Consider the following 22,069-nt stretch of genomic DNA (forward strand, 5'->3'; position numbering starts at 1 on the left):
TATTCTCGAGAGGGACATTAAACAATATTCAATCCATCAATCTTTTGATTATAAACTGGTACTAGTGTGAACCAGATTAATCTGCATCATGATGATTCTTTGAAATGCAAGGCATAAATCTTGTCAAGCCTTAAATAGATATTGATCATAGTTGCACAAATGGAAGATCATGGGAAAATGTCATATCATAAAGTTCTAAGTGATGACAAATAGTGATGCAGAACCAGGGTGACTTCTGAGTCCAAACATACGGGAATTATGATAAAACAATCGGGTAAAGAAATTACTTGTCAGCATGGGAAGAAACATGACCATGGGTGAAATGTGGCAATACAAGATGTACCAGCATTTCTTGCTGCTAATTCCCTACCACTGCTAACACACTAAAAAAAACCAACATGTTTTACACTGTGTGTGTGTTATTTACTTGTATTTCATTGTTTTGTTAAGGCGAGTGAATTTGTAGGCAAGGCAACTAAATTTTGACTTGTCATTTGCCCTTGGACAAGTAAATAAACAAATATTTGTAATCTAGAGGATGTAGGTGGAGGAAATATTGTCAGTTGATGGTGTTGGGTAATAGTGAAATTGTATTATGATTTACTGTATCTTGTATTCTCTTGTAAGCATTATGTGTGCCTGTGAATTATTTCTCATCGTTTCTGTCACTAGAGAAACCCAAGACTGGGACAAATTCAGGTGAAAAATGTAGTGTAGGATCCATATCTTCAACATCATGTGCTGAAGCTTTGGTAGATGAGGACGACCAGTCAAAGTTTGCCAGGCTGGTATCAGAAGCTAAAGACTTCACCATTAAAGGTCAAGTGAAGGAGGCGCTGGAACTGTACAAAGAGGCAGCTAAGATTTGTCCTAGTGACAGACTTAGTCGGAAAATGGAGGTATTAACTGAGAATACATGAAAAAAAATTCAGATTATGAATGACTATAGATTTACATGTGATATTACAGTAACATCACAGACAGTCTATATATTTACATGTATTGTTACACTAACATTACAGACTGTCTATAGATTTACATGTATTATTACACTAACATTACAGACTGTCTATAGATTTACATGTGATATTACAGTAACATTATAGACTGTCTATAGATTTACATGTATTATTACACTAGCATTACAGACTGTCTATAGATTTACATGTATTATTACACTAACATTACAGACTGTCTATAGATTTACATGTATTATTACAGTAACATTACAGACTGTCTATAGATTTACATGTATTATTATACTAACATTACAGACTGTCTATAGATTTAAATGTATTATTACACTAACATTACAGACTGTCTATAGATTTACATGTATTATTACACTAACATTACAGACTGTCTATAGATCTACATGTATTATTACAGTAACATTACAGACTGTCTATAGATTTACATGTATTATTACACTAACATTACAGACTGTCTATAGATTTAAATGTATTATTACACTAACATTACAGACTGTCTATAGATTTACATGTATTAATACAGTAACATTACAGACTGTCTATAGATTTAAAGTATTATGACTAACATTTTCTGGTGTGTATCAGATCAGAGTTGATTAATTAAATGTTTTAAAAAAGTTTCTCTCTATATACTTTCAATATATGTATTCTTGTAGGAGTATCTGAGACAAAATTCTGCAAATAATCATCCGGGTAAGTTTATTGATTGTCTGTTTTCAAGAAAGGAAAAGTAACTATTATGCACTGTATGGGTTATAGGCTTGCACAAGGATAATTCAAAAATTATTTTGTGCACCTGTTTGCATTTCTAATTAATGCCATTCATCTATGACTGTTGGAAAAATATTCAACCCAAGGAAAATAAGTATGCAATTTTTTTTTATACAAATATCCTAATGTAATTCTGGTGTGATGAAATCCTAACTTCCTTTTTAGCCTGAGTCAATATTACAGAAATTTTACATGTAAAAATGAGTGAGGTTCTGTGGGACATTAGATCCTGCACCCCTGTAGGTTTCATAGCATCTTTTGGAGGTTTACCCCCATGATAGCATTAAAAGTTGAAAAAGGTGTAAGAGATGTCAGCAATGTAATTTTACAATGAATAAGTAGGGTTTTTGTATACTGATGGAAAATAATTTGTATGCCCCATTTCCCCTTGAAAAAGAGGCCATATTGGTTTGCACTTGTTGGATGGTAGACCAAGTGTTGTCTGCTCAATATCTTAAATCTGTTTGCTTGACAGACGTCAAACTTGTTATACTGGTTTCCTTTAAAGATTAGATGACCCCTATTGATTTTGAGGTCACAAAGTCAAGGGTCAATATACTCTGGACATTGGAAGAAATTCTCCATTCAATATCTTAATTGAGAACCCTTTGCTTGACCGACATCAAACTTTGCACTGGTTCCCCTGAAGAAGTAGATGTTTTATCGATTTTAAGGTCAAGATTTAAACTTCTTTTGGACATAAAAATATTGTCTATTTGATATTTTTTGAGTCCTTTGATGGCAGACATCAAATTTGGTTGACAGGTACCTCCTGAAGAGTAGATAACCCCCATTGGATTTCATCACAAGATCAAAGGTCATGACTCAAATGACTGGTTATCTGGGAATGTCTCCTCAGTATCTTGAGAGATCAAACTTATTGATTATTACCACTGATTGTAGATTACCCATATTTGTAACTTATCATTACAAACAGTATCCTTTTTAATATTGTTACGTGGGGGACATATATATTTCTAAAACCTTTCTTTTTATAATGATCTGTTGCCAATCTTCCAATGAGTTTTGAAATTTTCTAAAGATATTAGGACTGACAACATCATGCTTTATACAGACCTACAGCTATAAAAAAAAAATCTGCAGCATGGGTCCAATGATCCAACATTTCATTTTTAAGATGGTCTAAGAATCTGGAAAAACTAGGATACCAGGCAGAACAATCTTCATGAATGCCTACAACTCCTTATCTTTTATTATTAATCAATACAATGTGTATACAACCAACATATGAACAGCATCCAAGTTATAAAGGACAACAGAGCTGTAATTTACACTTTTTAAATATTAGTTTGCTTGAATTCTGAATGAAAGAGACTGACCCTGCTTAAACAGTGATGATTGTGTTGTATAAATACAATAACCTCAGAAAATTGTAACATATTTAAACATATATTGAATACAGATGATTTTCCAAAAATATTAAATACTTCACACAATAGATGTAATATAATTTTTTTATTTGGAAAAAAAATGTGAAAATCAATTTATCTAGTCCCTTAGCTGAGCAATTACTGATTGGAAAAAAATTAAATTTATGTTTTTTTAAATGAAGAAATTTGAAATGGATTATTTTGCAATTTCCACATATGAAAAATGCAAAAATAATTATACTGGGATTCTTATACACTGTACATGTAGCAATTGATGATTTTTTTACCCATATAAAATTTTCATGAATTTTAAAGTAACTGACTTTGAGAAATAAGTTGGTTAATACTTGTATGTTTGTACTCCAAATGTATTGGCTGCTGAGTTTTTAGAAGCTGTTCATTGGCTAATCAAATTGTTTGCTTTCAGTAACATTCATCGTTATGAAATATGAGGTCAATATAGCCTAGTATTTTTAGTTGCCTCTGAATGTTTTACAAAAAAAATTCATTTTTCAGTAACATTTAGTGTTAAACCTAAAGCAAACTAGCCGTGCCATGCCATGCTGTGCCATGCTCATCTTGGTTGGAGCCATGCCCTTTTTTTCTCTATAAATTTTTAAAAAATTATTTGTTAATATAAACAATTAATTGTTCTTTATTTCACAAAGTTGAATAAAAAGTTTAAAATCAAGGCAGCAGGTACTAACTTTTAAAGAGGCTAAATGATTATTCTATTACTGTCATAGTATGATACAATTTCAAATTTTGAGTTGCATTATCATACATAAACTTTTTATTCTACTTTAAGTAACTTGTTGCATGATTTGTGCAGGTTTTGATATGCAACCTTTCATCGTAAAATAGTTCCATGATCAAATGATAGGGAATCATATATGGGGAAAATACATCACATTAGTGGTAAATCATTACACCCTCATGACAAATATTTTGATGGGAATAGATAACTGTAGAATCATTTAAATTCGTGGGGGCCAATTTTCGTGGATTGCTGAAATTTTACAGGTTCGTGGGGACGTAATTTCGTGGATTTATATATTTGTAATATGTATTGTATATATATATAATATTGTATATTCGTTGAGGATGTAAATTCGTGGATGAGGGGTACCCACGAATTCCACGAAAATTGATCCCCCACGAATTCTGATGATTCCACAGTATTTATCACTAATATTAACTTTGTCCGTATCAGTTTCTGCTCAACTCAGTGTATATGTATTTCACAATCTTATCCAGAAATCTCAAACGTGGCAGAAAAAAAGGATGAAGACATGGAAGCAACTGTACCACCCTCATCCCAAGCAGACACAGTCATTCCAGATAAGTCAGAGGAGAACCAGTACACAAAGCTGGCAACTGCTCCGCCCTCTTCCCAAGCAGACACGGTCGTTCCAGATAAGCTGGCAACTGCTCCACCCTCTTCCCAAGCAGACACAGTTGCTCCAGATAAGTCAGAGGAGAACCAGTACACAAAGCTGGCAACTGCTCCGCCCTCTTCCCAAGCAGACACGGTTGCTCCAGATAAGCTGGCAACTGCTCCGCCCTCTTCCCAAGCAGACACAGTTGCTCCAGATAAGTCAGAGGAGAACCAGTACACAAAGCTGGTATCTAGAGCTAAGGATCTCACCGAAGACGGACATGTAAAGGAAGCACTGAGTCTGTACAGACTGGCTGCTGAAATCAAACCAAATGACAAACTTCATCGTAAAATGAAAAGAATGGAGGTGCAGTACATTTTGATACTTGTACAAGTTTATATACAGAACATTTACAGTTTTGCTTTCAGCTGTGCTACATATGATTATTTACTTACACATGTGAATTGTGTTCTATAATGTCCTACTTGTAATACATACGACACAGTGTGTATGTGTGATAATGTTAGTGATATAGCATTCCTACTACCTCTGGCTAATGGGTTAACCCTTTAGCTCGATTGGTAGAGTGCTGGACTTGTGTGCCAGAGACCCGGGTTCAAATCCCATCAGAGGCATAAAAATGTCTCTGTTACATATGAATCATTGTAGCACGTGTATTAACATTCAAAAGGAATATTAGTTTGTTGAAATTCCGAGTTTCTGATGCAGCTGTTATTGCATTTTGCTAATGTGTATAGCAACATCCATTAAATACACATGTATTATAATTATAGGACTATTTGAGAGAAAATGGAATCCCTGTGGAGGATGTGGAGCTTAGTAAAGGTAGGATGATGGTGATCTGGTGTATGTTTATGGAGGATGTGGAGCTTTGTAAAGGTAGGATGATGGTGATCTGGTGTATGTTTGTGGAGGATGTGGAGCTTTGTAAAGGTAGGATGATGGTGATCTGGTGTATGTTTGTGGAGGATGTGGAGCTTAGTAAAGGTAGGATGATGGTGATCTGGTGTATGTTTATGGAGGATGTGGAGCTTAGTAAAGGTAGGATGATGGTGATCTGGTGTATGTTTGTGGAGGATGTGGAGCTTAGTAAAGGTAGCATGATGGTGATCTGGTGTATGTTTGTTCAAATGCATAGTCTCTAACCAAGATTTGAAAAAACTTGGAGAAATGTTTTGTGAAATTGGATTTAGGATTTAGTGCAGTAGCTTTTGATCGCTATTGATTGCATGTCAGTCCGTCATTGCATGTCAGTCCGTCATTGTGTAACTGATGCTTTCACTTTATGTGATCAGAGCATATTTCATACTACAAACAGTTCTATGTTCACTGATTTATTATACCCCTTTTTGTTGACGCAAGCCCTCTGCGACCGCTCAACAGAATTTAATGAAACTTTGTAGTTAAGAAGGGCACACTGTGTAGATGTGCATATTCCCAGGAAATTCTGAGTCAATAATTTTTCTGGGAGTTATACCCCTTTTGAACTTAGAATTTCGAGTCTGTCTGTCCTGTTCTTGTCAGTGCAACTCCTCTGAAACCGCTCAACAGAATTTTGTGAAACTTTGTAGTTAGTAAGGACACACAGTGTAGATGTGCAAATTCCCAGGAAATTCTGATTCAATAATTTTTCTGGTACCCCTAACGTGATATTCAAATAAACATTAAGATGTAGAGGTAAGCATATAAAAACACTACTAAAATTGATGTCGTGGATGACTTTTTAGTGATAATTTTACTGAATTTTCCTTAGGGCTGTTCCATTAAAACATATGAGGTACCCGGGGACGGCAATTAAAAAAAAATCTATGGGTGCTTGTCATTGGTAGAAAATTGCATATATGGTGGGTACCTACTGCCAGGAAACTGCATCTGTGGGTGGTTGTTTTGATAAAATCTTTATTTTTTTTACCGAAACTGAGAGGAATGCAACAAGAGAAGGGAAGGGTTGAAAGTAGAATGTGAAACAAACGCCATTTTCTGTCTTCATTTTATCTCGGTCGATGAGGTTCCGCGATCCGGTTATCGTTTCCAGTTTGACTCTTAAAATTATAGCGACCGAAAATTAGGATTATCTCCCTTGTCCAAAATGGAAAACGAAACGTGCTCGTGGTCCATTGAAACGGTTTTTGATTTTTTCTAGCTGCAATAATGTAGCCCTATCCAATTTTTTTTATTCTGACGTTTTCGGGATGAGGCTACAATTCCATAGGATCTCCGTAATGGTGCAAAATAATTTTATGAATAACCGATAATAAACTCTGCACTGTGTATTAGTCCCAAATGTTGTTTACACTTACACCAAAAGGAGTACCAACTTTGTGCTCGGGCATGTCTAATAAAGGTGTTTTTCATTAAATATAATGTACAGCATGCAAAATTCTTCGTCTGCTCCGCCATGCTTGTTATCGCTAAATCTTGTAGGTGGATCTAATGAAAAACCTAAACATTGACAATCCGCGCGAAAATGTAGTTACTTGAGCCACTTCGACAAAGAAAGGAAAAATCATATTGTTGCAGAAAGAATTTACACTCTGCTGTTTGGTTTTTAACTTGATATTAAATTCAAACCTTTTCAATACCGACGAAATAGCTTTCGCCTCCATACTTGTCCATTGATGTAAATACTACTTTATATGACATATGCAAATGACTTGACAATCGGAAGTTGAAACTTCAGTACATCAAACATGGCGTACAAATATGAATCGAGAAATTGGAATTTATCGAAATTGTTGAAAACGGTAGAATAGAGCCTCACAAATCTTAAGTTGCAGGTTGTAAATTTATATATTGACTAAGAAACATAGAATACCATTTTATTTACGTAAAGATACACATTTTCTTGTTTTTTAATACTCAAAATACTAGTCAATTTTAAAACTTTTAATAGTTGTTTTTGAACATTTACAATACTAGACTTTTTATGAACAGGTAGACTTATAAAATTAATTTAGTTCATCATGTTTAAGAAAGACAGTCTTGATAAAATAAATTGATGGTTCTATGATCAAGCTTCATTGATGGCCAGTTATTTGAATGGTGATGACACCCAAGATACTCTTCTCTTTACTATCATGCTTGGGAACATCAGAAAATAGACCTCTATTCAGGGGAAATAAATAGTCATTCATACATATTGAATTTAAAGAAAAAGTGTATTTCACATTTATTTCACTTCTATGGGTGGTGCCGCATTATCTAAAATTGCTTCTGTGAGTGGTCCCTCATTACATTTTTATGCTTCTATGGGTGGTTACCCAAATTTTAAAGTGTCTTCCCCGGGTACCTCATATGTTTTAATGGAACAGCCCTTACTTGATGTATATTTTTTATACATCTAGAATAAATGATTAAGTTGTATTTTTCCTAAGTATGTTGTGAATTCTGACTTGTATACATGTACCAATTAAACTCTGAACGGAATTCATTAAAATGATCTCTTTAAGAATCCTATTATCATCAATTTTTGATCAATTATGTGTATCCATTTACATGTATGAATGATATTTAAGGTAAGTCCATACTCGCAGTTCTATCTTATACAAGTTTAAAATGTGTATCTATTTCCATTCATTAGAGTTAAACTAACAAATTATCAAATAAATTACATAGGTCATCACACTTTTAAAGATGTGAGACGTACATAAACAGAATCCTATATCACCGTCAGAAAATTGCAATTTTCCTTAAACAGCATTATTAAAATTCCATACAAACTGGTTATGACGATATAGTAACATTCATAACAATTTCATGAAATTGTATCTTCACAAAAAAATACAAAATGTCTAAAAAATACAGGAAATCATTGCATAATAGACTTGATAAAGAAATCAATAGAAACTGAGTTATTGCCCTTGGATTCGATATTTTGAAACATATCATTGATTATTCATCTATAACTTATTTGGAATATTTTATTTTTAACAAGATTTTTTACAATAACTATAGGAAAAGACTCCGACAAACTTTATGTTTCTATCATACATAAATCTAAATAAATCATTGATTTTGCAAAATCTGAAAACATCACAGGAGGGTGGAATTACTTTAATTATGATTTTCGTCTGATTGCCCATCAGTAATGCATAGCATTACCATTCATTATGTAAGGCATTGTCAAGCAATGTTGGAGTGTGAGGTATGTGAGCTTGCTCACTTTTTCTTTCATTTTTGCTGTTTTGATGGAGGGATTCAACAATGCTTTAAAAATAAAGTAACTAGCTATGAATTTTTTTTTTTGAAATATGAATTTAAACTGAGTGAAAATTGATTTAAATTGGAAATTGAAATATTCAGAACTGGTACAGTATCTCTGACATTTAGAGAAAATTGACATTTTTACATGTAGCAGCTGAATCTGAAGAAAAGACTTCTGCTGATATGGAGTGTGACCCACCATACCAGTCTGCTACAGATCCTCATCAATCAACAGATAAGGACATACGTGATTTAAGTGAAGAGGAGCAGGTGCAGTATGTTACTCTTGTGTCACAAGCCAAGGAACAGATGCTGCAGGGAAAAGCTACAGAGGCCCTGCTGTCATATAAACAGGCAGCAGAAGTTTACCCTTCCACTAAACTCCAGGCCAAAATACAAAAGCTCGAGGTATTTAAAAGAGATGCTTGTACATTCAAAACAATTTAAATATTAATGAAATGCAGCTGTAGTAACAATTTCATTGTGCTTGTATATTCTTCAGAATAATTACTGTATATACTCACCTATAAGTCGGATTTTTGGGAGTTAAATTTTGGTCCAAAACTCTATGTCCAACTTATTGGAGTGTCCTAAGAAGATTAGTGTTTTTCTGGATGGCGTAATGTATGGCCTAGTATTTTCTAAACAACAAAAACATGGACAAAATAAACAAAATAGTAACTGTTTAATTTGCTGAGAATAAAAAGTGAAATATCGATGTCATGAACCCAAAACATTATTGGAACACAGATAGATACATAAGAGTATTGATATGAAATTGATTTGTTGGGGAAAAATATCAAATATCAGCACATTTCTGAAAAATATTATTTGAAACACAGGTAAAAACATTAGAGCATTGATTTGAAATTGTCAACCGATTCTTGAAAAAGATTTGACAGACTTATAAATGAGTCAATGGCAATTCTCTCCAAGATAACCTAAAAACTATACAACCGACTTATAGGCGAACCGACTTATAGGCGAATATATCCGGTAATAATTTTTTCTTAAAGGGTTTTCTGAAAGAATCTCAAAGGCCAAATGGGGATAGAAATGTGAGCATTGTTAGAACTCCAGGTAAGGTTCAATATTCTGATTCTCCTTTATAGATGTACAGTATATGTACATGTCCTTCGTCAAAGTTAATCCAAATCTGATTTTTGCATGTCAGATACTTTGATGATACTTTTTAATACCATTTCAAACTTTGATGATACTTTTACCATTTCAAGCAATAAAATGTACTGTCATTTTTTACTGATCTGAAGACATTTCTGGCAAACAAAACCTTCAATCTGCTTAAAATCAGATCCTAGAATACGCTCACAATCGCTACAATAGGATCTGACATAACCCCATAGGGGGTCATGTCCGCATGACCTTTCGCTTGGCAGGGCTCGAAATTAACATATGCCCGACAGTCTGTGACTGGTTAAAAGTATGGCGGACTGACTGACATTTGTTTTAGTCAGTCCGATGGGACTGGTTAATTTTCTAAAGCATCATTTTGGAAAATATACTTATGAAATTTAATTTATACACACATTTGGCATGCTTCGATCTGTAGATATCAGACAAATCTGATTCGTAAATATAAATCCCACATTTAAGTATTACAATATTGTCTGAGGCATATTGAGTTTAATTTCATTTTAATAACATTAACGAAATATGTTTAATTATTTCTGGAAAACTCTGTTGGACTGGTAAAATTTTCTGCGGACTGGTTGAAATTATACCCCATCAGTCCGACTGGACTGGTGACATAAAAAGTTAGCTTCAAGCCCTGCTTGGAATATTCATGAGAACTATCAGCCAGTCAGATTGCGCCATACAAACAATGATGGCTATTTAGGCGGTTCCTGGCAATTCGTAAACAAATTGCTGTAATCTCTCTCCCACAAAGTTTATTCCACACTGTAAAAATGTATATTCTCGCATAACGAATTTTAAACTTTCGCAATAATGCCTCATCTATTCCGTTCATACAAACAACAAAACGTACGATATGAAATATACCCAAATTAAATTAATTGTGAATTCCGATTTATGTATGAATAGGGATGGGTACGATTTGAATAGTTTTCAAGATGGTTTACTTAAATAACGCGAGGAATATAACGCCAGTCGACGTAAATGGGGCATTGTGACATCGCATCTAGCTGCGATATGTTTTCTTTCAAAGCAAACAATCGCAGCCGTTTTCCTTGAATTGTGAACTCCATCGGGATTTTTTAGCGTTTGAATGAAAAAACCCACAGAGAATACAGACGTTGTTTAAATCGCATGTTTTGTGTGCAGTCGTCTGTCAAACGCGCAGCCATCTTTATTGCATCTCTAACGTAAATAATGACGCAAAGGTTCATGGGAGAAAAATTATCGTTGGTATAAATCAACAGGGTCAATTTGATTGGCTTAACAAAAGGTCATGCGGACGTGACCCAATATGGGGTTACGTCAGATCCTAGTGTAGTGATCTAAGTGAGCGGATCTCAGGATCTGGTTTTATTCAGATTAACAAAACCTCCAGACTAAGAATTTTCAGAAATGCAACCGTGCATGTTGTAGCAGCCAAATTAGATTCATGAGTGACTATTTAGTTTTTACATGCTAGTGCTGTGCTATATGGAGCTGTTTTCTTGATAATACACATATCTTTCTCTAACAATAACAGAAGTGATCACAAAGAAAACCTCAAACAAAAGACCATCAGATAACACACAGCCGGGCACTCTCACTGTGGACCAACAGAGGAAATATAATGAACTGGTGGTGAAGGCCAAAAAGCGAGCGACAGATGGAAAAATCAAGGAGGCACTCGAGTGTAACAAACGAGCCTTAGCTATCTGCTTCAGTGACAAACTGGAAAAGAGAATACAGAAAATGGAGGTTATTTAATGTGATGTGGACAGTATTTTGTTTTTTATCTTTTTGAAATGGTATCCATACCCATTCATTCAGGGAAAAATAGAACAATATGGGAGTTTTCTTTCATAGCAACTAATGGAATTTATTTTCAAAATTAACACTGAACTAGGTGCTGTCATAAGTGCACGCAAGTGTGACAGACCAGGATAAGAACAATATACCCAAACTCTCTTTAGAAAAGTGCCGGTATAATAAGCCACAATTTATTAAACAACCTAGTATTCATCATTTACAATTTTAGAAACAAGCATCATTTCATTGACTACTTTCTTTTGAAGAAGTGAAAAAATTAGTTAACCCGTACAACATTTTATACAAAGCAAATTACGAGCCTTGAATTATGATGTCATAGGAGTTTATTACTGGGCAATTTTTAACCTGAAAGTTGGGGGAAATTAATAGTATTTGGCATTGGGACATGTACCATTTATCAGTACCAATTATATAAGGACAATAAATGCTGGTGGAAATGACCACACTGGTGTGCAGGGGCGGGGGTAAAGAACAGGGTGATAGAGAGATACCTGTATAGGGTTGGTTTAAAAAAAAAAAGATTCGCAACATTTCACTGCACAATTGGTTAATTGTTCTGTAAAAGTGTTGTTACCACTTTTCCGGTCTACTTATTACTAAAGAAATGCATTATACTTTTTACAGTCTTATCTTGCCAATGATGATGAAGAAGAGGGAGGGATGGTCCACATGGGGTCGGGGTTTTTCCTGTACAGGGACCTGGTGAAGAACCTGTACGCTCACCAGAAACAGGGAGTCAGGTGGATGTGGGAACTTCACCAAAAACGCAAGGGAGGGATCCTAGGAGATGACATGGGGTAAGTGCAACAGGAGCCGTGTAGTGACCACAGTGTCCGTCCGTCTGTCGGTCAATACAAGGGAGGGATCCTAGGAGATGACATGGGGTAAGTGCAACAGGAGCCGTGTAGTGACCACAGTGTCCGTCCATCTGTCGGTCAATGCAGCATCCCAGTTGAAGTTTTTGGACTCAATTCAGTATGTGGTCACATGCTTTGATATTTTGGACCAAGGCCATATTTAAGAATATGTTTGTTTCCCCTCTCCCGACCCTAAATTTCAGAGGAGGGTTGGTAGGTAGGTAAAGTTTTTTTTTTAACCAGGAGAAGTTTATTTAGTATAAAAGGTGAAGATAACTAACAGTTATCAATCTCATAACTCCTATAAGCAATACAAAATATATAGTTGGGCAAACACGGACCCCTGGACACACTAGAGGTGGGATCAGGTGCCTAGGAGGAGTAAGCATCCCCTGTCGACTGGTCACACCCACTGTGAGCCCTATATCCTGATGTATTTCAGAAATGCTCATTATCTAACCACTGAACATAGACATTGTAATGTAATGAAATTTCCATGACTATTAGCAAAGTCCGATACCAAAACGTCATGAAGCACATCATTCCATGTTTCCTTGTCAAACTAGTATTAGTCAATTCTTGCATAAAGTTCTGCTTTGATTGCCACGTTGAGCATTTAGGGGAAGGTGTTGATATTTTGGACAGTTCTCCGTGTATTTCAGAAATGCTCATTATCTTACCACTGAACATAGACATTGTAATGTATAACAGTTGATTTGAAGAACACTTACATGTAGATTTATTCAGATTTTTTCTGCTATTTATGCCACGTATTAGCACTTAAATAAAGTCAGGTAGAATGTTGCAACTAGGGACAATGGTGTTATTTTGGAAACATGGTGTTATAACTTCGGACAGTTAGTAAACAGGTAAATTCAGTTGCTGCCTTTTATTTTGTGGTTCACTGGCATTTTATGCTTTTGTTTTTGCACATTATCTTAATTCATATGTGGTAGTGATTTTGATTTTATTCATAATTTTTTTTAATCATATCGGTAGATTTAACTTTCACCAGAAAACTTTTCAATGGGACTTGAATTTGCTGATCAAACAAAATGGATGCTGACATCTTTTACGAGGTCGTTTAAATCAACCAATCACAGCTGAGTTACACATGCACCTATAATTAGGTGTTTTCCAGTTTGTCGATATATCAAGTTCAGAAATAATTTTAAATGATTTTGAATAGAAACGTAGATATATTATGTTTCTTATTGAACTGTCGAAAATTTCACACCTGTCCAAAATATCAACACTTCCTAATGAAGAATACAACATGCACACCCGGACGCCCTGAAGTCTTTTGTCTCCTCGGTCCTCGTGTAGACAACATTTCTCCTTGATCTAGCAGACTACCTCTATTCGTAATGTTTTTTAAATTTTAGATCGAAACTGTCTGGTCATTATAGAATACTGATCTGTTCCTGAAATGACTCTGAAATTTTCCGGAAATAAAGAAAAACCTTCGCCAGAATGACGGAATAAAAACATTTGGGTCGGTGTGACTTAGACATGGTCGGGCGAAAGGAAACACAATGTTTTCATTTTGGCCCAAACTTTCCTGGAAATGAATGTACTACACTATACTAGCTTCTACATGTTTGGTCCATAGGATCTGGATGCTGATTAGCGTTCATCAATGTGGGTGTGTCCCACCTTGTGTTTTGTGATGAGATATCTGCACTATTTTTTACAGACTCCATTTTACATCATTTACTTGTATAACTACACTGTATGTAAAGTAAAGGACACATATTAATCTACTGATGGTGTATCTACATGTACATACACTCCGGATTATATATACATAGCTTCGTAAATCAGATTTTGTAGCGGTAAAGTTTCTCATTCCTGTCTGTCATGATATTTTATTCAAGGCTTTGATATTGCAGGTTGGGTAAGACTATTCAGGTGATAAGCTTCCTGTCGGGGCTGTTTGATATGGACAAGGTTCATGCTGTAATGATTGTGATGCCCGTGTCTGTCATAGGAAACTGGGAAAAAGAATTTGGAAAATGGTAACTTTTAGATTTCTTTATACTTGTATCATTATTTTTATATGCCTGTCACAGAAGAAAGGGTGTTCTAAGTTTAAAAGAACTTGTGCCCAATCTTTTTGTCTTTTAATATTTTGACAATAAAATATGTTCAGTTCAATAGAATGGTCATATTTTGGTATGGAACAGTGTGTCTGTCTGTCGATTCCTTGGGGTCAGATAAAAATAGTACTTGGGGCTAGGATCATCAAACTTAGTGCAAATGTTTCCAATGATTAGAGGAAGAAGCCTATTGTTTTTCAAGGTCATGATTTAAAGTAAAGGTTAAACTTACATGGGTAATGCTATAGGCACAAAACTAGATAGAACAAGTACTACTAAGGCTAGGATAACTCGATATTCATTCATCATAGCTTTGTTGTGTTATGGTATGATGTAGTTTTTCTGTGTGTCTGTCTGTTCTGGTCAGTTCATTCAGCAGCAGCACCTTGTGGGAAGAATTAAAAGTGTACTGATAAGACCAGAAAAATCAAACCTAATTCACATGTTACCAGTCGTGAGAGGAAGAGATTATTTTGGAAAGTCAAAGGTCATACTCTCTTGAGTAATTATGAAGAAAAAAACACCGTAGTAATGATGCTAAGATCAGCAAACTTGGGTGTTCATGCTCCCCATGATGCCAAGTATATTTTGAAAAGTCTCAAGTTATGCTTTAGTTGAGTGAAATCTTCAATGTGATACTTAACAGAGATTTTTTTTAGGGTCTGTAGGGGGCCGAAATAAGGCCCATTCCCAATGCTAAAAAGCAGGTATTTTTCCCAATTTTTGCTTTGAAATTCCCAAACAATGAAAACAAATTAAGCAGGGTCGCCTGATCATTCATAGATCTTCTTCACAGGCCCACAGATTACAATTTCTGCTTCAAAATTGTTAAGTAAACCTAATTTTTTTGCCTCTTCTTATTTGAATGAGGTAAGCTTTAACCAAATTGAACATGTTGAAAGTCAGAAGGAGTCTAATTATACCTTAATGCACTCTGGATTGGTTTTCTCCCTACTTCTTTATATGAATCATTTTTCCCAATTTCAATCAAATGTCGCTATTTTTCCCAATTGGAAAGGCCCAGGCCCTTGAAATCAAGACCTTTCAAAAAACCTGAAGGGCCTCTAAGATTTAGCATTTTGTTAATGTTTTCTGATATTGGAGAATTTCTAATAAAGCATTGAGGATGTAACACGGAGCTACAGATCCACACGTTATAGAAACCTTTAGTTTACAGCGTAACTTTTTCTGAACATGATTAAGGTCTTATATTGCTGAATTCTTGCTTCAACTCCTCAAAACTTTAATATAAAGAAAGTCCGTGATGTATTTTTCCCACTATGTTTGTGTCAAAACATATACCTTCAAACATTAAAGTCCCATACAAAATAAAAACTTGTAACTGTAAATAATTTCATTGTTGACATAGCCTTGTTTGGTTGTCAGTCAATTCAAACCCCATTGATTATTTTATTTATCCATAATTCCAATACTGGCATAAGAAAATTAAAACCCTGGAACCCTTGACCAAAATTGTGAAATTCATGTCTCCTGGGCAAAGAATCGGGGTTTTAGGGCAGAGCCTAAATGAGTTTATAGTGGAAATGCATTTAATCTTTTTTAAGATATGTATCTGTACATTGTGAAGAAATACTGTATGCAGCAGCATACTAGGTGTAAAAGGAATGTAGCTCACTACCGAAATTGTAAAATTCCCTACCCCTGCATAAGGAGTTCAGGCACTTGGAAAGAGTTAATTACTCTTAGGTAAAAAGAGTGATGATATTGTACTTTCTATCCTGTAAAATCATCCTTGTCATCCCAGATCATTGTAACAAAATACTAAATGTATGGTTAAAGGCTGAGTTTTTCAACCGTTTGGTTTTCCTTAGGTAAGTTAAGTGCGGGGCGGAGCTAATTTAATGCAGGTGTGAAGACCCGAGCCCGAGGAAACCCTGCTAGCTTGTGTATACCGTCCCAAATACACACGATGTTATCTGTGTTACCTGCATTACCAGTGCGTTTTTGTAGGATTGAAACATTCATGATAGTCATTTTTCTTGTGCGGGTAAATCGAAACATTGATGATTAAATCTAATTAATCAAACGTAAGAATTAAAGCTTGGTAAATTTATTTTATATAAATGAGAACGTTAGTCATTGAAAACTTAGGCAGAATATTCTTTATTTAAAGTTTTCTTGTATCCATTTGACTGCCTCGTTCGTTGGATACCTAGTATCCGACGATGTTTGACTGCCAAACATAGAGTTTCCGACAGGAGTTCCTGCGTACTGTGGTAGATTTTCTGGCTACGTACAATCATCATTAATGTACAATGTATTTACCCATAATTAATCTGTTTAGCATAAAATCGATGTCCGTGTAAAATGTATTCAACAATCCATGATAATTATTATCAATCGTACCCATTCCTAAGCATAACCTACTATATTCCATTATAATTTATGTAATTGTATGCAAAATTTACTATTATTGTGTGACTATCTCTACATGAAAAAACCAAAACCGTTCCCCTATCGAGCAGGTTTACGCGGTAAGCATCAAAAGCATTGCACGGACGCCTCGATCGCCAAATTAGATAGATAAGATATACACATAGACTAGTAACCAAATGTCCATCAATTTCTAACATCCATTCTGAAGCTTAATTTCTCCTGATTGACAAGGGTTCACAGACCAGGTAAATTTGAAGGCGGTGCTTATTTTCTCGGTCTTTAAGAAAAGCATGAAGACTAAATGTATGGTTGTGAAAAGCATGAAGGCTTCTATCAAAATACTAAATGTGTGGTTATGAAAAGCATGAAGACTTCTATCAAAAATGAGGAATTCATGACCTCTAGACTAGTTACTGGGGTTTCAGGGAGTGGCAATCGCAGTGTAAAAATTCAGTTTATGAGTTGTTTGAAAATGTTCTTTTACTCTTAGACATTAAAAAAAACCTGAATTTGGAAAGTGATGGATATTTCATTTTCATTTATAAAAATGATTCACATCAGGTGTGATTGAGCTGCTCATTGAAGAATCAGAGTTTGTCAGGTGACTGTTAAGGCTGTTGGGCTTCACTGAGAGTTTGTCAGGTGACTGTTAAGACTGTTGGGCTTCACTGAGAGTTTGTCAGGCGACTGTTAAGACTGTTGGGCTTCACTGAGAGTTTGTCAGGCGACTGTTAAGGCTGTTGGGCTTCATTGAGAGTTTGTCAGGTGACTGTTAAGGCTGTTGGGCTTCACTGAGAGTTTGTCAGGTGACTGTTAAGACTGTTGGGCTTCATTGAGAGTTTGTCAGGTGACTGTTAAGGCTGTTGGGCTTCACTGAGAGTTTGTCAGGTGACTGTTAAGACTGTTGGGCTTCATTGAGAGTTTGTCAGGTGACTGTTTAGGCTGTTGGGCTTCACTGAGTTTCTCATGTGACGGTTAAGGCTGTTGGGCTTCTTGTCTCTATTGAAGAATCCTTGAGAGTTTCTCAGGTGACTTTTAAGGCTGTTTTACATCATGAAATTGGATTTGAGAGCAATAAGTACCAAAAATCTTATCAAAATCAGAAATGGTAAACTAATAATAATTGATTGTCATCTCTAGCTTACAGGAAGTCTTAATTTAAAATATCAGGAAAATTCTCACATGCTGTACTTTGATCTAATTTATGTGGTTAGGGCACCAGGAATTCATGTAGAATTTTACCATGGATCAAAGAAAGAAAAAGAGAGATCATTAGCAAAGATCAGGAGAAAAGGCGGTGTAATGCTGACGTCGTACGGCATGATCGTCACCAGCTGGGAGATGATGAGTCGGCAGGACGGCCGGCCGTTCAAATGGGTAACGCATACAATATGTAGTACATATAAAGCAACAGTAATGGAGGCATGATATGTAGTACATACACAGAGCAACATTAATGGAGGCATGATACTTTATGCAGTACATACAGTACACAGAGCAACATTAATGGAGGCATGATATGTAGTACATACACAGAGCAACATTAATGGAGGCGTGCTAGTGAAGTAGTGACACAACACAATGATAGATAGAGAAATGGATATAAATACTTGTTGTCTTGGCAACTCACACACAGTACTGATGGGAGAGGGAGTAGTAAGTTGTAGGTTCCTGATCCTTTTGATTTGGTCTATATGTTCAAAACAAACACAAACTGATGTATGATATGGGTAAGTTGTGGTAATTTGATAAAGTGAAAGTTGTTTTTTTTCTCTCAGATTTCATAATTTTATGATTGTGTGGTATCTGATTGGGCCATATGATAGATTGATGTATTGTGTGTATGTTTCAGGATTACTTGATTCTAGATGAAGGACACAAAATAAAGAACACCACAAAGACAACGAAAGGAGTCCATCAAATTCCTGCCAGTCATCGAATCCTGTTGACTGGTACCCCCATACAGAACAATCTCAGGGTAAGTCATCAAATTCCCGCCAGTCATCGAATCCTGTTGACTGGTACCCCAATACAGAACAATCTCAGAGTAAGTCATCAAATTCCCGCCAGTCATCGAATCCTGTTGACTGGTACCCCAATACAGAACAATCTCAGAGTAAGTCATCAAATTCCTGCCAGTCATCGAATCCTATTGACTGGCACCCCAATACAGAACAATCTCAGGGTAGGTCAACATTGCTAAGTGTTAGGGGCGAGATCAAAACTTAATTTCTGACAAAAAACTAAATCCACATAGTTTTCACCAAGACCCCCCTTAAAAACTAAATATGATGAATTTGAACCTAATCGATTAACAGCTGTAAAAACATATGATTATAGATAAAACTATATGTATACTTTTTCTACTGTTTATTCACAAATGAAAGTGTACATTAAAATGTAATATTATGTGGTTTTTAAGTCACTTGTCTTTTTTCTTTTTCCACTAATCCCTAATTGATGTCCTCTCCTTGGAAAATTGTACTGAAAACTGACTCAATTACAGACCTTTCTAGTGGAATGTAATTTAATCATAATTGTGATTGTGCAAAAATAATGGGACTCGATCTGCTTGTACTTACATTGTACATATGTTATAATGATAATGAAATTAAAGCTGTATGGTCCGAATTACAATATTTATTTCCATCTCGTAAAAACACAATTAAATCATCGCACATATGTAGTTATGAGGCTGTACAACATATCATACATTATTTCACCTGTTTTAACCAAAATTATTTGATTTAAAATCGATGTTTACAAATAACCGCGTCACTCTGCCATTTCAAGTGACAGTCACGTGACCAGTTCAAACTTTCAGATCATCGGTGGTCTTATCTGTGTAAAGCTGTGTATTTTGTTACAACAGTACCGTGCCATAAGTTTAATAGAAATAAAAATAACAAATACCTCTTAGTAATTCGTTGTTTTACGCTCTTTCAGCCTAATGCCTTGTTCACACGAAGAATTTAATTTGCATTAAACGTAAGTTAATGCGAATTAAATCTGAACCGCGTTCACACGGAGATTTTAATGCGCATTAGTTTACTTCGAATTAAAACTGACGTCGCGATTTAATGCGAATTAAATTTACTTCGCATTAGCTCCGTGTGAACGCTAAGCGAAGCTAATTTGCATTAAATGTACACGCATGCGTAATGGCAAATTTTGGTCACATGCATCATACCCATGGTCAACTATATATATTAATGTCAGTTTTGTACGAAAAACTAAGCAAAATGATAATAATCACTAAAAACATGTACAAACAGCATGTCATTAAATAATGTCAGACATAAATCTGTGCTCTGCATAGGCATACTGAGTAATGCATGTGGAAGGAATTGTTTTTAAATATGACAAAAATGTTTTAAAATAGTGATAATATAATTTTCTTTTTTACATTTTGTAAAACAAATATGCCGCTCATTGTTAATTTTTTATACCATATGACGTCATAGTAGACTTATAATACGTATTAGTAATTAAAAATTACGTCACAACAGTAGTCAGTGGAATGGTGAAAAAGACGTTCCGAAGTTTTAAAATTGGGCCCATGAAGAAACAATAGATTGTCTAGATTGAATGCTGGTCGTCAGAGGAAATAACAAGTAATTTCTTGGGAACATATAAATAAACACGACAAAACTCCTTATGTGTAGATCAGCATGTAAATTGTAAACATGTAGTATACTACATGTATATAGCGTTTTGAACAAAGAATCCTGTATCAACACAATATTCATTAAAATATTTATAAAAATAAATTTCAATAACAGAGTCTATTCTTTAATTTATTTCGCGCACCCTTTAATAGATATGCATACAAATTTAATGCGCATTAGTTTACTTCGCATTAAATATTACCGCCGTGTGAACGCTATTTAATTCGAATTAATTTAATGCGCATTATTTTACTTCGCATCAAATTTGATGCGAAGTAAAATTTAATGCGCATCCGTGTGAACGAGGCATCTTGTTGGGATTCCCCTGAAGCATGGGTCTATTTATAGACATCTAACACTGTATAATCTATGGGATACTATAATATATATGTACCACACTTATTTACTTTCTAAATAATATTCTCACTGTTTTCTTTTACATGCAGATGTTTTCAAGCATGTAATTAAGGGAAAGTTAATAGCTTTATGAAGTAATTAATCTGCTTTAAAGTAATTATGTACAAAAATAATACATGAACATCGGGTCTTACAGCTTTAAAGTAATTAACTATTTTTTCGGGAATAAACAACTCTAAATTTTTTTTTTCATAAAATCAACAATGTTGCAAATAAATAAAGTTGTCTATAGATACCTAATGCAGTCATCAATAAGCTAAGATGTAGCATTTCTAAAACTTAAATTTTGAGTTTAATTTTAGCCCAGAAAGGCTATCTTCATTTATAGTCTTTTCCAACATAATTTTGTAAATATTAATTTTTACTTCAGTGATTATAATTTTCTGTTGATTTTTGTACTATTCAACTGAGAATATTTTCTGCAGCAGCCCAGCATTTTAGTTGACTGTATTTCTGCATTTTAATGAGAATTAACACTTTTTTGGTGAACTATCAGGAGATGTGGTCGTTGTTTGACTTTGTACATCAAGGGACATTACTGGGAACAGCAAGAACTTTTAAGATGGAATACGAGAATCCAATAACCAGGGTAGGTAGAGAGTTCAGAATAATTCGTAAGTGTAGCTGTTGATGAGGTGATTGTTTAAAAATTAGTAGAGGAATTCTGATTTTTGGAATTCAATTTACTGTAGAATTGCTCTTGCAAGGGGGGGGGGGGGGTGTTAAATTTATTTTTATGTTTATGTGCCTATTTTGTGGCTGAAGAGTGTGACCGACACTGATTACGGTAGTTCACTTTGAGGATTTCAATTCATTTGTATAACTATTCCACAAAAACAAAAATTTCACAGAAATTGCAAAGCACGAAATGCTTTAGAAAGAGAGCATCTTGACCTTTCAAACAGGGCCT

The 22,069-nt window shown here is 34.9% G+C and overlaps 1 protein-coding gene across 1 annotated transcript in view; it reads left to right on the plus strand.

The window, feature by feature from the left end:
• Positions 1 to 22,069, plus strand: part of LOC125674794 (DNA excision repair protein ERCC-6-like) — a 67,037-nt gene that overhangs the window by 6,047 nt on the left and 38,921 nt on the right. The window contains exons 7-18 of the mRNA XM_048912084.2: positions 673 to 899; positions 1,649 to 1,685; positions 4,412 to 4,899; positions 5,328 to 5,379; positions 8,909 to 9,165; positions 9,774 to 9,837; positions 11,435 to 11,649; positions 12,346 to 12,518; positions 14,471 to 14,596; positions 18,289 to 18,451; positions 18,927 to 19,052; positions 21,656 to 21,748. Of these exons, the coding sequence (XP_048768041.2) occupies positions 673 to 899; positions 1,649 to 1,685; positions 4,412 to 4,899; positions 5,328 to 5,379; positions 8,909 to 9,165; positions 9,774 to 9,837; positions 11,435 to 11,649; positions 12,346 to 12,518; positions 14,471 to 14,596; positions 18,289 to 18,451; positions 18,927 to 19,052; positions 21,656 to 21,748 (2,021 nt within the window). The remainder of the gene's footprint in view (positions 1 to 672; positions 900 to 1,648; positions 1,686 to 4,411; positions 4,900 to 5,327; positions 5,380 to 8,908; positions 9,166 to 9,773; positions 9,838 to 11,434; positions 11,650 to 12,345; positions 12,519 to 14,470; positions 14,597 to 18,288; positions 18,452 to 18,926; positions 19,053 to 21,655; positions 21,749 to 22,069) is intronic.

This window comes from Ostrea edulis, chromosome 1 (genome assembly GCF_947568905.1).
Source record: "Ostrea edulis chromosome 1, xbOstEdul1.1, whole genome shotgun sequence".
In the NCBI taxonomy this organism is placed as follows: domain Eukaryota; kingdom Metazoa; phylum Mollusca; class Bivalvia; order Ostreida; family Ostreidae; genus Ostrea; species Ostrea edulis.